The sequence below is a fragment of the Mauremys reevesii genome, linkage group 4, assembly GCF_016161935.1.
Source record: "Mauremys reevesii isolate NIE-2019 linkage group 4, ASM1616193v1, whole genome shotgun sequence".
Lineage (NCBI taxonomy): Eukaryota > Metazoa > Chordata > Testudines > Geoemydidae > Mauremys > Mauremys reevesii.
In genome coordinates, this window is record NC_052626.1 from 59538374 (window position 1) to 59558609 (window position 20236).

General features: G+C 41.8%; 2 protein-coding genes across 10 annotated transcripts; one reads left to right on the forward strand and one right to left on the reverse strand.

The window, feature by feature from the left end:
* Positions 1 to 205: 205 nt before the first annotated feature.
* Positions 206 to 6545, reverse strand: CCDC32 (coiled-coil domain containing 32). 6 transcript variants are annotated; one of them, XM_039535314.1, is made up of 4 exons: positions 6417 to 6545; positions 5304 to 5559; positions 3869 to 4025; positions 206 to 2789 (listed from the first exon to the last, which is right to left on the reverse strand). In XM_039535314.1, exons 2-4 carry the CDS (start codon positions 5545 to 5547, stop codon positions 2651 to 2653), a joined length of 540 nt encoding a protein of 179 aa, XP_039391248.1. In that variant the 5' UTR covers positions 5548 to 5559; positions 6417 to 6545; the 3' UTR covers positions 206 to 2650. The 6 variants fall into 6 exon arrangements, with proteins under 6 accessions (XP_039391248.1, XP_039391245.1, XP_039391250.1 ...); XM_039535311.1 differs by having other exon boundaries at positions 6388 to 6545; XM_039535316.1 differs by lacking the exon at positions 6417 to 6545 and adding an exon at positions 6384 to 6407.
* Positions 908 to 20044, forward strand: LOC120403747 (protein-L-isoaspartate(D-aspartate) O-methyltransferase-like). 4 transcript variants are annotated; one of them, XM_039535308.1, is made up of 10 exons: positions 6597 to 6729; positions 10347 to 10474; positions 12356 to 12503; positions 13449 to 13553; positions 16308 to 16339; positions 16874 to 16978; positions 17845 to 17965; positions 18741 to 18826; positions 19046 to 19215; positions 19561 to 20044. In XM_039535308.1, exons 3-10 carry the CDS (start codon positions 12386 to 12388, stop codon positions 19571 to 19573), a joined length of 750 nt encoding a protein of 249 aa, XP_039391242.1. In that variant the 5' UTR covers positions 6597 to 6729; positions 10347 to 10474; positions 12356 to 12385; the 3' UTR covers positions 19574 to 20044. The 4 variants fall into 4 exon arrangements, with proteins under 4 accessions (XP_039391240.1, XP_039391241.1, XP_039391242.1 ...); XM_039535306.1 differs by lacking the exons at positions 6597 to 6729; positions 10347 to 10474 and adding an exon at positions 908 to 995; XM_039535307.1 differs by lacking the exon at positions 10347 to 10474 and having other exon boundaries at positions 6594 to 6729.
* The last annotated feature ends 192 nt before the right edge of the window (positions 20045 to 20236 follow it).

Here is a 20236-nt window from a genome sequence, read left to right on the forward strand (position 1 = left end):
ACCTCGATATAACGCTGTCCTCGGGAGCCAAACATTTTTACTGTGTTATAGGTGAAACCGTGTTATATCAAACTTGCTTTGATCCACCGGAGTGCGCAGCCCCACCCCTGTGGAGCACTGCTTTACCACATTATATCTGAATTCATGTTATATCGGGTCACATTATATCAAGGTAGAAGGTGTACTTTTCTATTTTTAAACAGCATTTTAAATTTGGGGGAGTTTAAATAGTGGAAATTTAATTTAAAAAACACATCTTGTACATCTCCTGTCCTTAATAATTCAGCACCATCTCACCATTATGAATTACTGTGATTGACATGAGACTGGTACAGCTTAGTAAGTCTGCATTTGCTAGGGGATTCTGTGATCAGGGTTCCCTTAGCATCAGACAGGTGGTATGGAAAGTTACTAAGTGAGAGTGCTGAACTTGTATTTGGATGCTGACACAACTATGTACTTTAGATGTTTAATCGGGGCTCTGTGTATTTGTGCTGATCTGGAAGAACTGTCATGGTCAGTCAATGGTCAGACCACCTAGAAAATGCAGAAAACATATAGATGGTGGACTTGGTACTAACTGACTTGGGTCAACTGACTCCTTAGGACAGCACAACAAACAGCTGAGGTGAATGATTGATGAGAAGGTAAATGTTAGTTGGCCTTCAGTCTGGCCCTGTAGTCCCTTCCAAAACTATTAAGCAGAAAAAAAAAAAGTTATGAAATGCCAACACGGCATATTTGGGGGACATGTGACTCCTTGGAGATAAGTATAAGTACTGGCGAATAATCATACATGCCATTGCCACCCCAACTAATATCCGAGGAGCCTTGTGATGCTGTAGGATTGCCACTATAGCCAATAGCCTACTGCGAGGGACTTTTAAGAGACTTTTGGACCACAGGGTTTCAGGGTAGCCAACACCCTGCCCCAGGGACATTTGACAGATCAAGTGCTTGAGAAGAAAAGGAAAAGAAGTCTCCATCTAGAACTGGTAGCTATACCTGCTTTATTTGCCAATCAGGATAATGCATAGGGCCAACACAGTTACTAAGAGTTTATGCTTGGGGAATTGAGGCTTATTAGGAAGAAGCGGTGTATAACCTTTTTGCTGCTTGTCTGATTCTTTCAAATAAGTAGTTTTGCATTGAAGGAGACTTAAGTCTGGGTTTTCACTGGCACTAATACTGTAAATTCTTCCCAGCTGTGGGCCAATAAAAGACTCAGCTCTATATGTTCAAACAATGAGCTGTATTTCCCATGTCTACATGGGGAAGTTTACTGACATAATTATACTGGTATACTTCTGTACCGGTATGTATATAGTTATACTGGTATAATTTCCCATGTGGACACTTATTCTGTAATAAGAGTGTTCATGCAGGGACTTATACTGGCGTAACTATAGTGATATAGTTTTGCAGGTAAATTTCCCCATTTAGACGAGTCCCAAGTCATCCTGTTGGACTTCCTGCTCAGAAGTAGCAGTAAAACCATGGCTCGAATAAAGAGACAATAGCACCACTCAATTATAGAGACATGGAAACAGTGGTAGGTATTTCAAGAAGCTGGTTTGCAAGTGCATTTCACAGATCCATATTTGCTACAGAACATCTACATCGGTATAAAGTATTAGAACTAATCACTACAGTTTTAGGAACCCAGCAGAAGATGTAAGCCATTGCTCTCTATTGCTTTATGCTGTTGATATCATATAAGAAACTGCAGCTACTATATAATAATTATAAGAGTCAGCCTCATACAAAGGTCAGGATTACAGACCCTCTGAGTAATGATGGGGGACAATTTGCTGCAGATAAAACAGATCAAGTATCTATACAAACAGGCTTAATGTAAGACTCACAAAGAATTATTTAACATGAAAACAATCCATTGAGCAGTTGTCACTTCCACTGATTTAGAATCTAACCTGCCCCTCTCGGGGAGGGAAACAAATCAAGCAGAAGAAAAAAAGTAGAGGAACACTTCTTTTCAAACAAGACTGTCTGAAGGTCCAATAAATGTGATATTCCATGCTGGTACATTATAAAGAGAAGAATGTTAAACAGGCTTTGGTAATTGTCATTGGAGAGTACGGTGCCATTTAGTTTGCACCAAATCCAAACAGGGCAAATGTTTCTCATCTCTCCAGGATAAAGTTTAGAGCCAACTCAAGCACAAATTGTGGAGTTCTACAGATAACTTTACAGCAGATTTGTTGTAACAAATCAACGAGTAAAGCCCGTGAAGCTAGCAACAGGAAAGATATAGCCACAAAGAGAGGGTACAAGAAAGGAGGAAGAAATGTCTGTCTTTTGAGTTTTAGCTGCGCTATTCTAGGATATCACCCTTTTTGACCAGCTTCTTTTTGTGACTTACAAACAATTATTTTTTTTTAAACTGGAATGATTGTTTTGCTACAAGATGGAAAACCACGTAGATAAAAACAAGATTTAAGTCCAGCATGCACAAAGTTGCAGGACACTTCACTCCTGTCGATTAAAAAATGCAATTCTATCCTCTGGATGTCCACAGCTCTTTCCCTTGCTGACCGAAAATTGGCAATTCCTCACCCTGCCCTTTTATTACTGCCACTAAATGCAGCTCCATCAGTCCTTGGACAGCTGCTTCGCATGGTTGGAGTGCATTTCATTGTTCTGCTGCTGGAGACTCTTCCCCAGTTTCTTGCTTCTCTATATGGGACTCTGGGGGAATCAGGTACTGTACCTCTTCAGTACTGATTGCCACTTTATCAGGCTGCAGCCACCGCTTTAAATGTTCCAGGGTGCTGAGGGAAAGCAGAAGTAAGAAGTTAAATATAAGATAGCAGTAAATGCCAGTACTGAATTATAAAATGTGGTGGTGTTAACTCTCCATGGGCCTTTCTTCCATTGTATAGGCGCTCCTATGGCTACAGGAGGGATCTATTAACAGACTAATCTGTGTGCCAGAGAAGAAACAGGAATCCACTGTGCTCAAGAAGATGACTGTTTGGTTCCTGACATCCCCAAATGATGTTTTAATGGCATCTGTAACACAAGTCAGGACGTTGTCTCTAAGGGACTGCAGTTCAAAGTATAGGAAACAGCATCTTTCATGAGAGGGAACTAGGACCATTGTTCTATAAGCCTGAACAATTTCTGTTTCCTTTATCTGACCTACCTAACGAGGATGCTAATATTTATATAAAACTTTTATTTTCAAGGGAGAGAGCTTACAAGAGCACTACAGGCTAAGCACAGAAACAGGAGCCAGGAACTCAAGAGTTCTAATCTGAGCTCTGACACCAACTCCTGCCTGGACCTGATCTTGCAAAAAGCTCCTCACAGGTCTCTCTCTTGCTGGAGCAGGTGTGGACTTCAGTGGGACTCTGCGCGGATTCAGGAGCTGGCTTGCATAGAGCTTCTCACTCTAGGCTTAGGCCTAAATTTTTAGATAGTTCCCAACTGAGACATATTCAGCCATATTTTCAGCAAGCCTGAGCATCCACCATTCTAAATAAAGCAACTGAAGCCAAAGCACCTATGAAAAGCAAGTCCAACATGTGTCAAATTGCACACTCCAAAATTGAGGCACCCAAAATTAGTGGACTTTTCAAAATTCAGGCCTTAACCTCTTTGCCACAGTCATCCTATGTATAAGATGGAGATAGGACTACTTTCCTGTCCTGCTGAAATGCTGTAGTAATATCAGTGACTTGCTCAGAAGAGGCCAAGTGTTAAGTATCAATATTACTGTAATGCTATAATTCCCGCACACACTTCACTAGAAATCTCCAACAGTTTTATTTTAAAGAAAGCTCTGCTCTATTTGCTAATGGTAATCCCTGAATCAGTCTGACTGGCCTTTCCTCATCATGCTTGTTACCTCTCTTCATATTCATGTCCCTCCACATAAAATTCAGATTCAAACTTTTCCTGCAGGAACCTATCCCAGCATTCCTTCTTTGCTTGGGCCAGAGTATGCAGCATATCCTTGGAGGTCACTTCCTGAGACAAACCCTTAATTCTCATCAGTCTTCTCTCTGGGGGGGAGAAAAAAATAAGTTTATTTGAAGAGAAAGAAAAACAGGTGGTTATGGCAAGAGAGCTTAAATCCAAAGGGTTAGATTAACTCTGCATAATTAAATGATATTTAAAAGTTAACCATTTTACTACTACTTGAAATCTGGATGAGTACATTCTTTTGTTTAAAGCAATAGGGTTGTCTTTTTTAAAAATTTCATTATTGTGGATTTCTTCATCTGGCTCATGTATTAACTTGTGCTCACTGTAGTTTTGACAGAACACAGTGTCATAGGAAGGAGTCAAATTGGGTCAGCTTGTGGTGGCATAACAGGCCAGGATTTCTTTTTAGAGGCTATCATCTTGTGCTCCAGATTCTAAGTTGTCATTTTAAGACATAAGTCTCTAGCCCTTTTGGTTGCAAAGACTGTGAAACCTTGCAACTCAGCACACAGGCTGAAACAATAGCTGTGAGGTATAAAGTGCTCCTATTAGTTGCAACAGAGTACTGACTCCAAAGCCTAGTCATAAGAATTTAAGTGCCAACATAAACTGTTTAACAACTGATCAAAGCACAAGAGAAGAACTGATCTCAGGACGCATACAATGTGCAAGAAAGAAGAGGGATGATCACATTATGAAGATCTGCACTACTCCTGTGAGTGACTTCTTTTTTTGATCTCTTTAGTGTGCAGGACTTAGGAAAGTACAACTAGTATTTGTTTTGAGTTTTTCTCCCCCAAGCTGGACAGTGGTCACGGATCAATAGTAAACTGCATTTCTCTCCATAAGCACACAACATATTTGATAGAATGATTAGAAGTGTCTCAAAAGGTTTCACAAAGCAACAAATTAGATACAGGTAATACAGACAGAGTCATTATGAGTTCAGAACATATTCCCTATTCATAGTTAAATGCAGTGGAAACTATTTCCTTTAGAGGAGGAACAGTGGTTAACTCTGAATTATTTTTGAAAGACGGTGTGGGATCTTTAATTCACCTACAGAAATACCCAGAAATGTGTAGAAAGGGCCTCAGTTTTAACAGCCCAGCTGAAGCTTAACTAAGTTAATTTTGCAGCTCCTCAGATTGCCAGTACTTCAGTGCACTATCAACCTTGGGTACAAGTCAAATCCTCAGGTGGAGCTTGAGTCCAGAGCCTTTTAATTCAGAGGGATGAGTGTCATCCCCTGAGTTACAATTACACTAACAGAGATACAGAAGCCATCACCATTCTCTAAACTTACTTTCTGATTGAAGCAAACTCAGAAATTGGAATTTTTACCATATACTCACCTAGTGATGCTAAATATATCTCAGAATCTTTCAGAGGTGCCCAGGGCTTCAGATTTGCTTGGAAAGAACCAGCTGGTTCTTCATCCTGGCTTTCTCCACTGATGTAAGAATCTGTGAAGGAATCTGTAAAAGCATCACTAAAGTCATCTTTCTGGTCTGGATCTGGCAGACATGAACAGATTTCAGCCCATAGGTCCTGGCTTGACCTAGTCACTACAGAGTCAACATTCTCAATCATTTTCATTATGCAGAATTCCTGAAAAAAATACATATGATGAATTGTAAGCATCAACTGTAAAACAATGTTTACATCTACACATGATTCTTTCCCTACCCTTAAGTCTAAACAAAGGGAAAGCTTCTAGATTTTTAGAAGGTGATTTTCTGAAAGGAGCTAAGTCTAGTTTCTCACTTTCCATAAAGGGAAATTTGTACTAACAGATTGTATACCGCGAATTGCGATTATGTAATCTATTACATGAGTCATAATAGAATGATTCAGAAAAGCTTGCACCTCAGTCAATTTAAAATAATGTCCAGTTTACGCTATCTTTTGTAAAGAGCCACCCTGATTTTGATGGGTCCATCCTGTGACTTACAGGCCATTCACCTAAGCTGGAAATTTTCAAACCAAACACTACTTCGTAATGCAGCAATTCTGCCGCAGTGAACACAGTCCAAGGTTTGCCAGAGCCTATTCACATGGGCAAAAAAGGCATGATTACAAAAACCTTGTTGCTCGGATTATGTAAAAGACAGGTGTGGTTGAGCTCCCGGTCCCATTTTATGCACATCCCCATTCAGGGAGAGGCTAGGGCTGGGGGAAGGCTGCCCCTCTTCCATTCAGGGCACATTCTTTGCCTCAAACTCAAAATCTCAGCAGGGTCAAGTCCGAAGGATAGTGGCGATGCCAATGGCCTCATCGTGGAGGCCCTGTAGCCTCGGGGGAGCTGCTACCGCCTTTTTGGGGAACAACCTCCCAGACCTTTCCCCCGCTGAAGCCAGAGGTGCGCTGACGGCCCCTCCCCCGGCACAGAGGCAGCAGCGACACCCCAGTACCGGCAGAGCCCAAGAACCCACCTACCTGAGTCCCTCACTGCTGCCCCCTCTTACCTCCGGGGTAGGACGAATGGGGACGTACTGAGATTTCACTGACGTCTAGCCTGACCAATCAGCGAATGGAAGGGCAGCACCGCAGAGCCAGCCATTGGCTACAAGAAAGTGCCAATTATTCTCCCTCCTGGAGAGAGGGGGGCGGGGAATGTAGCGCGGTGTTTGGCGTGACGCCATCTTGAAGCCGGGCGGAAGTTGTCCTCACAACAAACGGAGCGCGGAGGGCAGTCGTTGTTACTCTTAATAGAGGAGGGCGTGAAAGTGGGTCTGCGCGGTATGAGGGCTCGGAGGAGGCCCTAGTGCGCCTGCGTAGGTGAGGCTGCTGCTCCCCCTGACCTACTCCACTGCCGCAGGGGCAGCGTGGGGTCCTAGTCAGGTGCGCTAGGGAAGGACGTAGCGTTGTCTGTGCCCCCGCCGGCCGTTCCCCGCGGGCTCTGTGGGCACCGGAGTGGGATCTGCGTTCTCGGCCTGGTGGGCGGGGCGGGGCTGTGCCCCTTCGCGGCCTCCTCCGCTGCCTCAGGCGGTGCCAACTGCCCGCATCGATCCGAGCCCGGCGGCGCCCCTCAGGCTCCTTCGCCCAGCGCTGGGGCGCCCAGCCAGCCCCGGGCGAGGGCTGCCTGCGCCGGCCGCTTCCCGCGGGCTCGAGCGGTGCGAGGGTTTATTTCGTTTGCCTCCGATTTTAACTCGCTGGCACTAGAGTCAGAGGCTTAATTTTACAAACCCTGGTTAAGCGGCAAAGAGTCTTGTGGCACCTTATAGACTAACAGACGTTTTGGAGCACGGATGCATCCGACGAAGTGGGTATTCACCCACGAAAGCCCATGTTCCAAAACGTCTGTTAGTCTGCAAGGTGCCACAGGATTCTTTGCTGCTTTTACAGATCCGGACTAACACGGATGCTTGAAACCCTGGTTAGTCGCTGTCTGCTGAGCGCACCCCCCGGGACCTGCCCCTGACTGCGCGCCACTCCTGGGTGCGAGCGCGGAGGGAGGGAGGCGGGAAGAGAGCTGGAAACTGTCCAGCCCTCTCAGGGCCTTGCACGTTCCCTTGGCCAGTGGGACACACGTGTTGTTTCCCAACGGGATGTTTTTATACCCGAGTGACGTGTTGTTTTGCACTTCGCTGCAGGTGGTAAAGGGGGTGGGTGGATCAAAACTCTTCAGATAAGTCAAGGGGCAGGAGCTTTAAAACAGCAGAGGGCAGCATTTACAGCTTAATTTGGTATTTGAATAGTGAATTTTTAAAAGGTCCTTATATGGCTAACTTTTACACTAGAACCTCTGACTTAAATACCTCGGGAATGGAGGTTTTTCATAACTCTGAAATGTTCCTAACTCTGAACAAACCCTTATGGTGGTTCTTTCAAAAGTTTACAACTGATATTGACTTAATACAGCTTTGAAACTTTATTACATAGAAAAAAATGCTGCTTTCTCTTTACTTTTAGTAGTTTACGTTTAACACAGTACTGTGCTGTATTTGCTTTTTAATCTCTGCTGATGTCTGATTGTGTACTTATGGTTCCAAATGAGGTGTGTTGATGACTAGTCAGTTCGTAACGCCAAGCTTCTACTGTAATAACTTGCAACTGAACATGCTCTGATTCTTATATGCATAAACTTATTGTGTAATTAAGCAACCTATAGTTAGGTGGAGAACACTGTAGGTAATAGTCAGCAATATTCTCGGGGGACTCATCTGACAAATTAGTAGGTTACATATTGGCTTGAATCCCTGCTGTTGCTTTCAGTTATCCCATTCCAATGTTGCCATGTGTTCTCCAGGTGCACCATTTAAAACTAACAAACTTTTGATTAATATTAAAGAGAATTTTTTAATTATTTTAAGTTCTGTAAAGAGATGTAAAAAGGTTTTTATCACTTAAGTATGGAGTAGTTTGACACACATGCACCCTTGTTAAGATTTTCTCCTTTAGGAGAATTACCACAGTCTATTAAATTCTCAACTCCACAATGCAACAGCATGTATAGTTATGCAAGTTAAAATAAGTGAGGTAATGAAATAGTTTGTGATCTGAAGATTCATTGCTTGTAGGGGTATAGACAACATTTCCTCCCCTGTCCCTAATGCACAGCATTGCACAATTGATTGGGGGTGCATTTAAGGGATCTTGTCTTGAAGAAACCAGTTTTGGCCTTTGCTGTGGTCAGATACCACCAAATCAGATGGAGTCAGTGGTCTGATCATATTCCCATCTGGGGAATGGTTGCTTTTTCACATTGACTTCAACTATAATTGTACTGAGAGTGAATCCTTAATTCTGATGTACATGTCACAGTGGGACTTCCCTCAGCCTTCTCCCATCTGATTATCTTTAACATCTTTTAAAACCAGTGGGGCAGGGGAGAGAAAATCTCTCAGCTGAACAAATGCCAGTCAACTCTCATATTGAAAGTAAAGTTTTAAAACTGAAAATAAATAATCTACCTCCCGCTTGTAATATTAACCAACATCACATTTAAACCATCTCAGTGCTGTGTTCTGCACCACAAAGGTCTGTACTTTAATGCTTTAACATATAATATTTTTGTGATTAGTTTCACTATTATTCGGTATTCAGATCTTGTTGCTTATGGAGCTTTCTCATAATTGACAGATTAGTGTGATTTCTAGTTGAAAGGCTTTTGCATATGTGATTTCTGCAGAACCAGTAAAATCTTTATGGCAAAAGGAACAACTGAAAATATTAATAATCTCTAGAAATCCTGAATGGGTGTCAATATTCTTTCATTATAATGAGTTTCAGGCAGAGGTAACCTGGAGTTACCTAGATATAATAAGTCACAAAAGTAATTATTTCTTTTACTTGTCTGTGATAAATCCTGTAAAACCTAGAGATAGGTTATAAGATTTTATTTAAAACAACTCATAATCTTGTGTGAGGCTATTCTTGCTGTAAGGGGAAAAAGTGGTATTTGAAGGGTTTGATGTTCTGTGAGGGAGCTTGACTCCAAAGATGTCCTTGGATAAAAGGCTATAGATGTGCAAAATATCCTCTTCCAATGGCCATGACCTTGGAGTTCTGGGTCACCCTTCTGCCACTCATGGTATAACCTGGAGAGAGTAATGGTCTCTCTTTGAGGTGAGAAGGGAATTCCTCTCTCACTTTCTTAGAGGAAGGTGTCCTGGAAGACTAAACTTGTCTCTGGATGGGCAATAAAGTAATATGTCAAGGAATGTGTAGTGGACATGGAGAATTTGTTACTAGCTCAACACTATTTGTAACTTTCATTTTTAACAGGATCTTGCAGAAAGCCCTTTGTGGGGCTGGGGGCAAAGTTGGGCATTCCTGTTGCCTTTCCCAGCTTTCTGGGTCAGACCAAGGTAGAAAGCCATGTTTTAGCTTTCTCTTTGCTTTTTCCATCTCTTACTTGACTGCCTGTCACTTCCTTTTCATCATTAAGTTTGCATATGTAAATCACATTGGCCATGAAAGTAACTATAGGTGAGTAACTATAGAGACCCTATGGTTTAAATCTGGTTTCCCTTTGCTTTGAGGGCAGGGAATGGGAATGACTGACGGGTACAGAAGGCTGTATGTAATTGTGATTGAGAAGTACAGGGATGTAAAGGTTATTCCCCCTTATTACATGTACAGATAGTAGAAGGTTTCAGAGAGATGAAAATCCACCCTGCCAGAGACTCCACATCTACCTAGCAGCCACCTGTAATGTAAAATTTGGACTCTAAAGGCTGCCATCTTTAATGTCTTCCATCAATCCATACACCAATAGCATTAGATCCACTTAAACTAAAAGCTGGGCAACTGATATTCTGCAAACTGTTGTGGCGCATGGGAGAAAAAAATCAAAATCAGGATGATGTGGTGGTATTTTAGTGAAAATAGATGTTTGAGCTCCAGTACCCTGGTCAAACTCTTATTTATCTAGCTTATGTCTTTTCTCGTAGGTTCCCTCTGCAGCTTTGGTTGGATTCATTCTTTACTTCATGTCCTAAAGTGGTGTGTGCCTGTGACATTACACAGGATACAATCCAGACTGTTGAACAGCTGTCTCCCCTCAATTCTCCAGCCTGAGGTGTCTTTTATACTGCTCTGCTGTGAAAGCAACCACTCCTGGTCTGCCCACACATATATTCCCAGCTATATTATATGAGTGCTATGGCCAGTGACTCTTGAATTACACTGCAGAGCAACACCAGCAAATTCCCAGTCCGAGACTTTTCCCTAGAAATGGGCATCTTGTACTGCCCAACCCTCTCCTGGATAATACAAGCTCATATGAAGTCTGTCATTTTATTAATAGAAAATGATATGCACAAATCCTGTTATCCCAAGTGAAGTTTCCTAAACACCTCAATCCAAGCATACTGATTTAGATAAAACAATAAAACAAGTTTATTAACTACAGAAAGACTAAGTGACTACAAGAAATGAGGCATAAAAATTATAATTGGATTCAAATAAATTATTATCCAATTATGACAAAATTTAGCATAGTCTTGGAAAAAGGAATGAACATAAGGGTATAGACTGTCACAGTGGCATTGCTGTATATTGTTACACAGGATGATAGGGGGTTTAAGGTGTAGTTCTACTCTAAAAGGTTACTGAAATAACACTGTGGGTTTCTTGTTTGTCTTGATTACTTCTGCATCAAATGTGCTTAACTTACAGGTAAGAGTCTCTTCCAACACCCAGTCCTGTAAACTGAGCCTAGGCTCTGACAATCAATCTGGGGTTTTTCCATCTTGCACATCATCACTAGCAAAAATAGCTCTGCAGGCCAAATTAAGCTCAGTGACATCTGTGCTCTACATTGAAGGGGAAGGGATTGCACAAGCGTTGCTACCTCACAGGCATCATTACAGCAGAATCTGAAGACAGTAGAACTGCACTCATATTACCGGCTGGAAGTTAGAAAAAAAATTCTAGTGATTACCGTGGAACAAGAACTTCAGCACGCTCTCCCATAGCTGTGTTGGCTTTGAGAGGCTAAAAGGATTACAAGCTAATAAAAACTTATGTGCTGACTCTGATGATAAAAAAATACAATAAAACTGACCACATATTCACAAGGAGTAAGAAAATGCCATTATCTCTTCAAAGCAGACCTGTACTTGAAGTAGCGCCCCAGTATCAGGGGACTATTATAAAGCCCTTAAATGATACAGATTCCTCCCCACTTCCTTGAATTTTGAGAAGCAATTTTTAGTTGCTGCAAAATATGTAGAAATGCAGGAACTGTGTTTATGTAATTATGGATGTCTGTAGCAATAGTGTTTAGTTTTTTCCTTCTTTAGACATTCAAGTTGTGTTTGTAATGTTGGTTAATTTCTTAATTTAAAAAATGAACTTAAGGGCTTATGTGAGTCCAGAGACATCTTCGTATCTTCGGAATGGGTGTCTTCAAAAACACAGTTCAGTGTTGGTCATAACACTGAGAAGTGTAGAAAAGTGGTAACTGGATACAGAACCTTCTATTTCTATACTGCTAGTTAGAATCCAGCCCAGGTTAGTGGTGACAGAAAGCTGTTGCCATGTATGTTTGGGCATCTGATTCTATATTCCCTGGGAATAAGTGTCCACATCATATGAACCATCATCAGTTAGCCAACTGACAACTCTTCCTAAACTAAAGTACTCTTTTATGCATGGAGGTGCTTTCTCTAGGTCCACATTAAGACATGTTGGCAGAGCAATATGAGGAATTCTTGCATTGCAGCAATCTGTGCTCTGTATATTGTTTGGTCAGAGGTATTGATTCTTCAGGGTCGGTAATCAGGCACATCATGTAACATAAATTGTTTAATGGCTATAGGATGTGTATATCATTTTAATCTTGGCCATTTGTGATTTGGGAAGGATTTGAGTTTTGCTGGGTGTTATCCAAGCTTGTTTTAAAGTCTCTCTCTTTTCCCCCGTCCCTCTCTTTCTCTCCCCATGACTGGCATGCAAGGTCTGGGAGGCCACTGTGCATTTCTGAGAGATGAGCCGTGTGTTGCCGTGTGCTATATTTACTGTGCTCATGGGACTGTTGCTCACAAGAACCATGGCCTGGACTTCAAGTGGGAAAACACATGCTGAGCTACTCAACAATCTTTACAGTGAGTACCACCAGCAGCCCCTCTTCAGGGCTCACACTTAAAGCTGCCGATGAAACTTCACAGCACTTTAACAGTTGTAGGTTTGATTTTCACATTTGACTGAGTGGGATTGTAATCCATCATCCTAAAATGTCCTGCAATAGTCTTGGCACTTATCTTCACCCGCTTCAGAATCTCGATGTCACAGCCTGAAACTGTTCTGTTTCTGATCCTAAACAGGACACGATGCTAGGAAAACTAGCCCAAAGTCTCTCATGTGTGTCTAATTTGAGAATATGCAAAACACCTGTTGTATGATTCTGTAGATTGCATAGAGAGACTGAAGCTGATATAACTGACTGTAAAAGTCAGTGCTCTATGCAGTTAACTCCAATGAGCTGTCTTGGGACTAGAATAGTTATTGGTATTCCCACTACATTTTGGACAGATGATTTGGGTTGTAACTGTAATAGCTTTGAATTCCCCTGTTGCTAGAGCAACACAGTTGTTCTCTCAGCAGGAGTTACTGCAGGGAAATTAGAAATGAAGGAACTATGAACTTCTCTGCAGTCATTCTCCTTAACTTCATAATTTTACATCCTGCCAAGGTGCCTTAAATATGACCTGAAGAAACCACGTATGGGGGGTAACAGTGTAAATACATCTGTCCATTTAGTCCTTTGCCTCTTTGTTGAGACTGCCAAGTGCGGTGCTTGGTAATGCAGGCACTTGCCTGCTAGGAACTGACCTGAGATTGTCAACTCATTTAATGCAGGGCATCAAACTGCTATTGGAAGGTAGCTACTTTTACTCACTATTAACCTGGGATAGATCTGAACCACAAACCGGGAGGCAAACAAGTAGCTCTATTGCCTGTCTTTCCCAAACCATTCACTGCCTCTGTCCAAACCTGAACATGTTACAGTACTAAATAGCTGAAATCTTTCTCTCCATCCTTTTTTTAAGAAAATGGAGTGATTAAATCTCAACGGGTCTTGGATGTGTTATTGGCCACAGATAGAGCCCACTACACCAAGTATTTCCCATACATGGATTCTCCTCAGTCAATAGGTAAGAAATTTGTAGCAGATTGACACTTTTATGGTATGTGTAATGGCTGCACTAATCTCAGTGATTGAACAATGGAGGGAAGACACAGGGTGAGTTTGTAGGTCTTGGTTTACTATGCTAGCAATTCTTGCCTATATGGAATAGTGTCAAGAATGGGAAAGGGGAATAGTTCATGTGCACTCTTACTGCTGGCTCATCAAGAAGAGTATTCGCATGGGTCTACTCGAGGGTTTCTTTGGGAGAAATAGAAAAAGGATCTGCCATTTGGAGTCTGGGAATGCTCAGATGTGATCACGGGGCCACTGTATTTGAAGAACAAAACTCTTTATGAAGTGTAGAAAGAACAAATGGTATGAAGATTAGCCCTGATCGTTGGTAGACCATTGTTTCTTGACACAAGGTATGTCTACATTTAGGGCAGTGTATGGTGTACTGACGCAGCATGTCCCGCTGGCATGGATATAAATAGCAGTGTAGATAGTGAGACATGACTTGAGCAAGTAGAGTGACCAATATGCCTGAACCCTAAGCTATATACCTTACCAGCTCTCTACATGCCCAAGGGGTGCCTCCTACGTCTACATGGCTGTTTTTAGCAGTGTAGTGTCCTGTTGCTGAAGCATTTCCCTGCTGTAGTGAAAGGCTCTGGCAGCTGCCCCACCCAAACTTTTCATTGCTGCATGTAGCTACACACTATAGTGACAAGTGTGGATACAGGCTGCAGTGAAAGCAGGCTGAAGCTACATGTGTAGTGAGTATATACTACACACTGCTGTAAGTGTAAACAAGACAACAGATAGTTCAAAAAGCCATTGGTGTGAATTTCAGAAGTGCAGTGCACCCACAAATCCAGTTGACTTCAGTAGGAGTTGTGTTGTGCATACTCAGTACCTCATTTGTGAGCCAGAAAAGAGGAAAACCTTAAAACATCTGTAGATTCAAAAATTAAATAGATAAATGCAAACAGTATAAACTCAAAGGAGAAAATAGTAAACAGTATTTCTGTATGTGTAAAGTATTCGGTGCTCTCAGGAACTGGATTGTGATACTTAGCGCAAAAGCCTCCTTGAAATAACTTTTTCCTTCCACATGCAAAGTCAGAAAATGGGATTGATTGATTGATTAAAAAGGATGGCTGGAAAATAAGAGCAAAAATCCTGACTCTGCAATTTCATCCATGGTACCTATCATGAGGCATGTTTGAATGGGGGGAGGGGATGTTAGGGGAAATAAAAATTTTGGGTTAGGCAGTAGAATTCTTGTATTTGAAGGATGAAGCCATTTTGTGACTTGCTCATTCATGAATGTCCACATTAACTGAATAATTTCCATGAAAATATTATGAATGCTACATATAACTGAGATACCTGCAGCTAAACACTACACCAGGGGTGGCCAACCTGAGCCTGAGAAGGAGCCAGAATTTACCAATGTACATTGCCAGAGAGCCACAGTAATGTCAGCAGCCCCTCCATCAGATCCCCCCCCTCCCACTCCCAGCACCTCCTGCCCACTGGTAGCCCCCACTGATCAGCACCTCCCTCTCCCTCACCATGCCTCCTGCCCACCACAATCAGCTCTTTCATGGCATGCAGGAGGCTTGTGGGGAGGGGAGAGAAGGAGAAGTGAGGGCACGGCAGGCTCAGGGGAAGTGGCAAGAAGCTTTGGGAAGGGGTGAAGTGGGGTCAGGACCTGGGGCAGAGCCAGGGGTTCATCAGTGAGCACCCCAGCACATTAAAAAGTTTGCTCCTGTAGCTCCAGCCCCCGAGTCAGCACCTATGCAAGGAGCCGCATATTAACTTCCGAAGAGCCGCATGCGGCTCTGGAACCACAGGTTGGCCACCCCAGCACTGCACCCACACTTTTGTTTTAGCTTTACTCCGTTCTGTGAGACAGGTTTTTTTCCTAAGACACAAAGCATAGTAACCGTAGTGTACATTGATATTTCACTCATGCATGCTCAGCCCTGAAAGCTTCCCTCGCAACTTCGTCTAAATCAACATTTCCAATAAACAACTGAAGCTGAAATCTCTCTCACTGAGGTATCTGAACACAGATATCTAAATTTCCTCCACACACATACATCTGTAGCACAGGCAGATACTGTTTGTAGCTTTTCTTCCTCCTTTCCTGAAATCTTGAGGGAGTGAACCTTGAATTATTATTATCCATTCTAAGACTTCTCCCTGCTGCCTCCACTACCACCTCTCTATTGATTTCTCTGGCAACTTATTTTCCTACACCAAGCATATTGAAATATGTTTGATTTTTTTGGTCTTCTATTTTGAGCGTATCCACTTTGTGGCTTAATGCTAGACAATTTGTGGTATTATAGTACTTAACTATTTTTTGTGGCTATTATGCCCCCCCGCACCCTTCCTTACAAACAAACTCATAACAGGTCAATTCTGTGCTCGGAATTCTTATTGATTGGAGTGGCTGCAAAAGTGGGCTCTAAGCAACAGAAGAACTGTCTTGGTTGTGAATGAGCCTGAAAAGTTGTTGATTGGAATACTTAGGTGGTGATTGGAACAGTCAGGAGCTGAAATATTGCTCTTAGCTGCTTTGCTGTCATTAACACCCCCTAGAGGAGGTAGTTTAAGTCAGTACATTGCCTCAGATAGGTGGGAGAACAGAAAAGGTTTGCATTATTGAAAGAAAAATAAAAACAGTTTAGAGGTGGTAATAGTAATTATACAGACATGGTCATAATTTCATATTACCTGTGTTTAACGGTCAGTGGTTTCTTTTCAGGATATAAGGCTACAATCAGTGCACCCCACATGGTAAGATAAACTTTCCATTCTATTCATAGACTTGGAGGGTAGCTTTAATTTAAAAGATGTAATAGCAAGTTGACATAGGTCTTATATGCATGAGCGTTGGACACTGCCTTGTACCGCATGTCATTTATTACTGGTGTCCTGTACAACCGTGTGAAATACTTACAAACAGTTTTAAGGAAGGACAGTCAACCTTGAAAAATCAATTGTTAGCCTTATCAAGACAGAATTATTGTTTAAAGTGAAGTTTTCTATTTTTTCAAGAGATCCTCTTCCTTCACAAGCCAGATATTTTCTGCTACACATTCCACTAATGAAATCCATATTCCTAACAACTTTCAAAGGTGATGTCATCAGAATGGTTTTACAAACTCAACATTGGGACATCACTGCATGGGAAGGAAAAAGTTTGTTTTTAAACATAATATGCTTGCACAATTAACACAATTCTCTCTGGAGAAACTGGGGGCATGAGAGAAATTATCATCTCTGTGTGAAAGTGTGCATCATATAATCTTGTTGGTGTTATCCCCATAGCATGCCCATGCTCTGGAGTTGCTGAAGGATCAGCTAGTGGAAGGAGCAAAGGCCCTGGATGTGGGATCAGGAAGTGGTTACCTCACAGCTTGCTTTGCAAGAATGGTGAGCAAAGTACAAGATTATTTGCTTCTTTGCTTGAGATAAATATGAAGAAAAGTAATCTGCTTCTTAAAGCAAGCCTATTATGGTTTTTCTCTCCAGATCAGCTTAAACAAGAGATAAATGTGATCCCTCCAGTCAGTTTGAATATAAACAGATGGTGTATCTGCCAACAGAAGTACGATCTAGTAGACAAATTAACCCAGTATACACTGAAAAGGGAGTGAATTAAGTGCCATATACAGAAACGGTCTCTTTCTGACTTTCACTTGCTTTGTTGAACTTAAGAAACATACTCTACAGAAAATGACTTAATGAAAGGAATTTCTGAAAATACTCTTAGAGCACTAGAAGACTGCCCATGACACTCTCCTACCAGGGAAATAGTCACATTTTCAAAAAGAAATCCTGACAAGGAAGGCTTTTGTTTCCTCTTCCCAATCTACCTTTAGCAGATGACTGCATCTTTCCTAATGAATGCTGATTAGTAATCCCCATAGACTGGGCTAGTCATCTTTCAGGTAGCTACATTGGAATACATTGCCTAGGGAGGTTGTGGAATCCTCATCATTGGAGATTTTTAAAGAGCAGGTTAGACTAACACCTATCAGAAATGGTCTAAATAATACTTAGTCCTGCCATGAGTGCAGGGGACTGGACTAGATGACCTCTTGAGGTCTCTTCCAGTCCTATGATTCTATAAACAGGATTACCCATCATTAAAACTAACTTGATACAGAATTTGCACCTCCTATTCAGATATTTCCCCAAAACAGATAATTCCCTGGAAATTCTCTCTAATCCTTCTATTGCAACAGTAAAACACCTGTACAATGCACAATCTCTATATGCACATGTCTGTTTTTCAGGTGGGTCCCACAGGGAAGGCAGTAGGCATAGAACACATTGAAGAGCTGGTCCATGAATCCATTAGAAATGTCAGAGAAGATGACCCAACTCTGCTCACTTCTGGCCGTCTGAAACTTCTGGGTGAGCTCTGTAGCCCATGACCTTATTGTTTCATTCCTGTACCTGAATGCATTGTAGCCTGGCAGTGCTTAGCCCTTGCTGTTTCTGGAGACCTGCCTCTCTCAGTGGTTGGCATAATTTTCTTTTTTTTCGGTAGTACTCAAGTGCTTGTCACAGTATTATTAATTAAGAAAGAAACTATATTTTTCTGTTGAATAACTTAATTTCCACAGGTAAGTGCAAATTAAAGGTTAGGTGGCTAATAACACTGACTGAAGCCATATATAATGTAGGCAGGTGCCATTCAACTGATCCATCTCTAACAGCTCTGTCAATACAACCTTCTCCTTATGGGTATGCAACAACTCTTTTATTTCAGTACTAAGCCCCTCTTAAGTAAAGATTGCTGATAATATCAAATAACTGGGTTTGGTTTTTGACCATATCTCCATTGGAAACTACCAAACTCTACTTCTGTTGTGACCCATCAGATTTAAATGTAGGTCTCTGGAGTCCTGCGTCTGCACTAACCTGCTTTGTCATGCAGGGTCTGTCCCAGCTCTGGTGTTTCCTTCCTCTTACGGTGTTGCCTGTTTCCAAAATCTATCTTTCTTTAAAAATGAACTTTATAGAGCAGCCTGTCTTAGTAGGCTTCTTGTAGAAATCCAAATTGCCAACACAATTGACATACAAAAGCCTTCCTCACATATCTTTCAAGTGAAAAGAAAGATAGAGGGTTCTCTAGGTTGAGTTACCATATGAACAAGGATCTTCATTGCACATTCCCTCTCTGCAGTTGGAGATGGCAGGCAGGGATACCCTGAAGAAGCACCTTATGATGCTATCCATGTTGGAGCAGCAGCAGACACTGTACCAAAGGAGGTAAGAATTAACAGACATGTCATCTGTCTGCATTCATTCCCTTGCACCTGTGGCTGTAACAGAACTGGAATAGCTTCCTTTCTGTTCTGTGTGAAGCTGGCAACCCTGTAAACGCCTTTGGTGGACATAATAGACCTCATAATCAGCTTTACTTTTGTCTTTCTTTCCTTGTTCAAACTGTTTCTGGTCCTTGCTGATATTTACTCCTCTGTTTGCCAGTTGCTGAAAGAGTTGAAGCCAGGTGGCCGGTTGATCTTGCCAGTTGGGCCTGCAGGTGCAAACCAGGTTCTGATGCAGTATGACAAAACCAGTGATGGGCAAATCGTGGAAACACAACTGATGGGCGTGATCTATGTTCCCCTGACAGATAAGGAGAAGCAGTGGCCTCGGTAAAAATCTGTTTCCCTGATTGTAATTTGTCTTTTGTTCCACTTGCCCTTGTCACTGGCAAGATGTTGACAGAAGCTCATATCTCCAGAATCCGCTGGCTGAAAGATCCACCCCCAGAATCCTAGCAGATGCAGCTGGGAAGGGGCATACATGCTCAGGCACAGCAAGAGAGCTGTGTGCATCTCCTTCTATTTTAGAGACTAAAGAATAATGGAGCATGCTAGCTTCCATCACAATCTGGCCTTTTGTTTTCATAAGTATTATATTCAGATGCATTATCATGGTAAAGGAAGATTGTGAATTTATTCACAGCAGTAACACAGTTGCCTTTTTTCCACCCATAGGGATGAAGTCTGATAGAAGATCACTTATAAAGTGATCTTGGAAAGCTCATGAACCAGTTCCTGAAGAAGCGACTATAGATGGCTTTGCTTTATAAATCAATTTTTTTTTCTAACTTGGACACATCACAATGGCATTTTCTGCTTTTTAAAGAACTCAATACAGAGGAGTTAGAGAAGAATATGCTTCCAGATCAGTCAGAACCCAGTTCCTAAGCTGTGGAGATCTTGTCTGATTTTCTTCCTGGACTGAGTAAAACCAGATAAGCCCAGTTGTCCTCTTTGGTCAGCTCCACATACAATATCTATGTAAACAGAGAATGGAGAGTGTGCAATACTGTTACAGATTTGAGAATTCATGTGTATTGTACTTGATTAAATGGTAGCGCATTATATTCATGACTTGCTCGTCTGATGCTTGAAGAAAAATTACAGTATGTATTTGATCCAATTAATCTTCTAGATTAAACATATTCTTTTCTCATCATCTTTTTGGTGAGCTAGTTAATCAGCCGTATGAACACACTGTTCCCCAGATGAAGCCAGGACTTGGTGTTAGCAATCATGCGTGCTTACTCAGAATTGAGATACAGGCTCCTAAGGCTTTATCTTAAATTAGGCACTTCTTTTCAATAGAGGGGAAAAAATGGGTACTCATTAAAATGAAAGAGACAGGTCC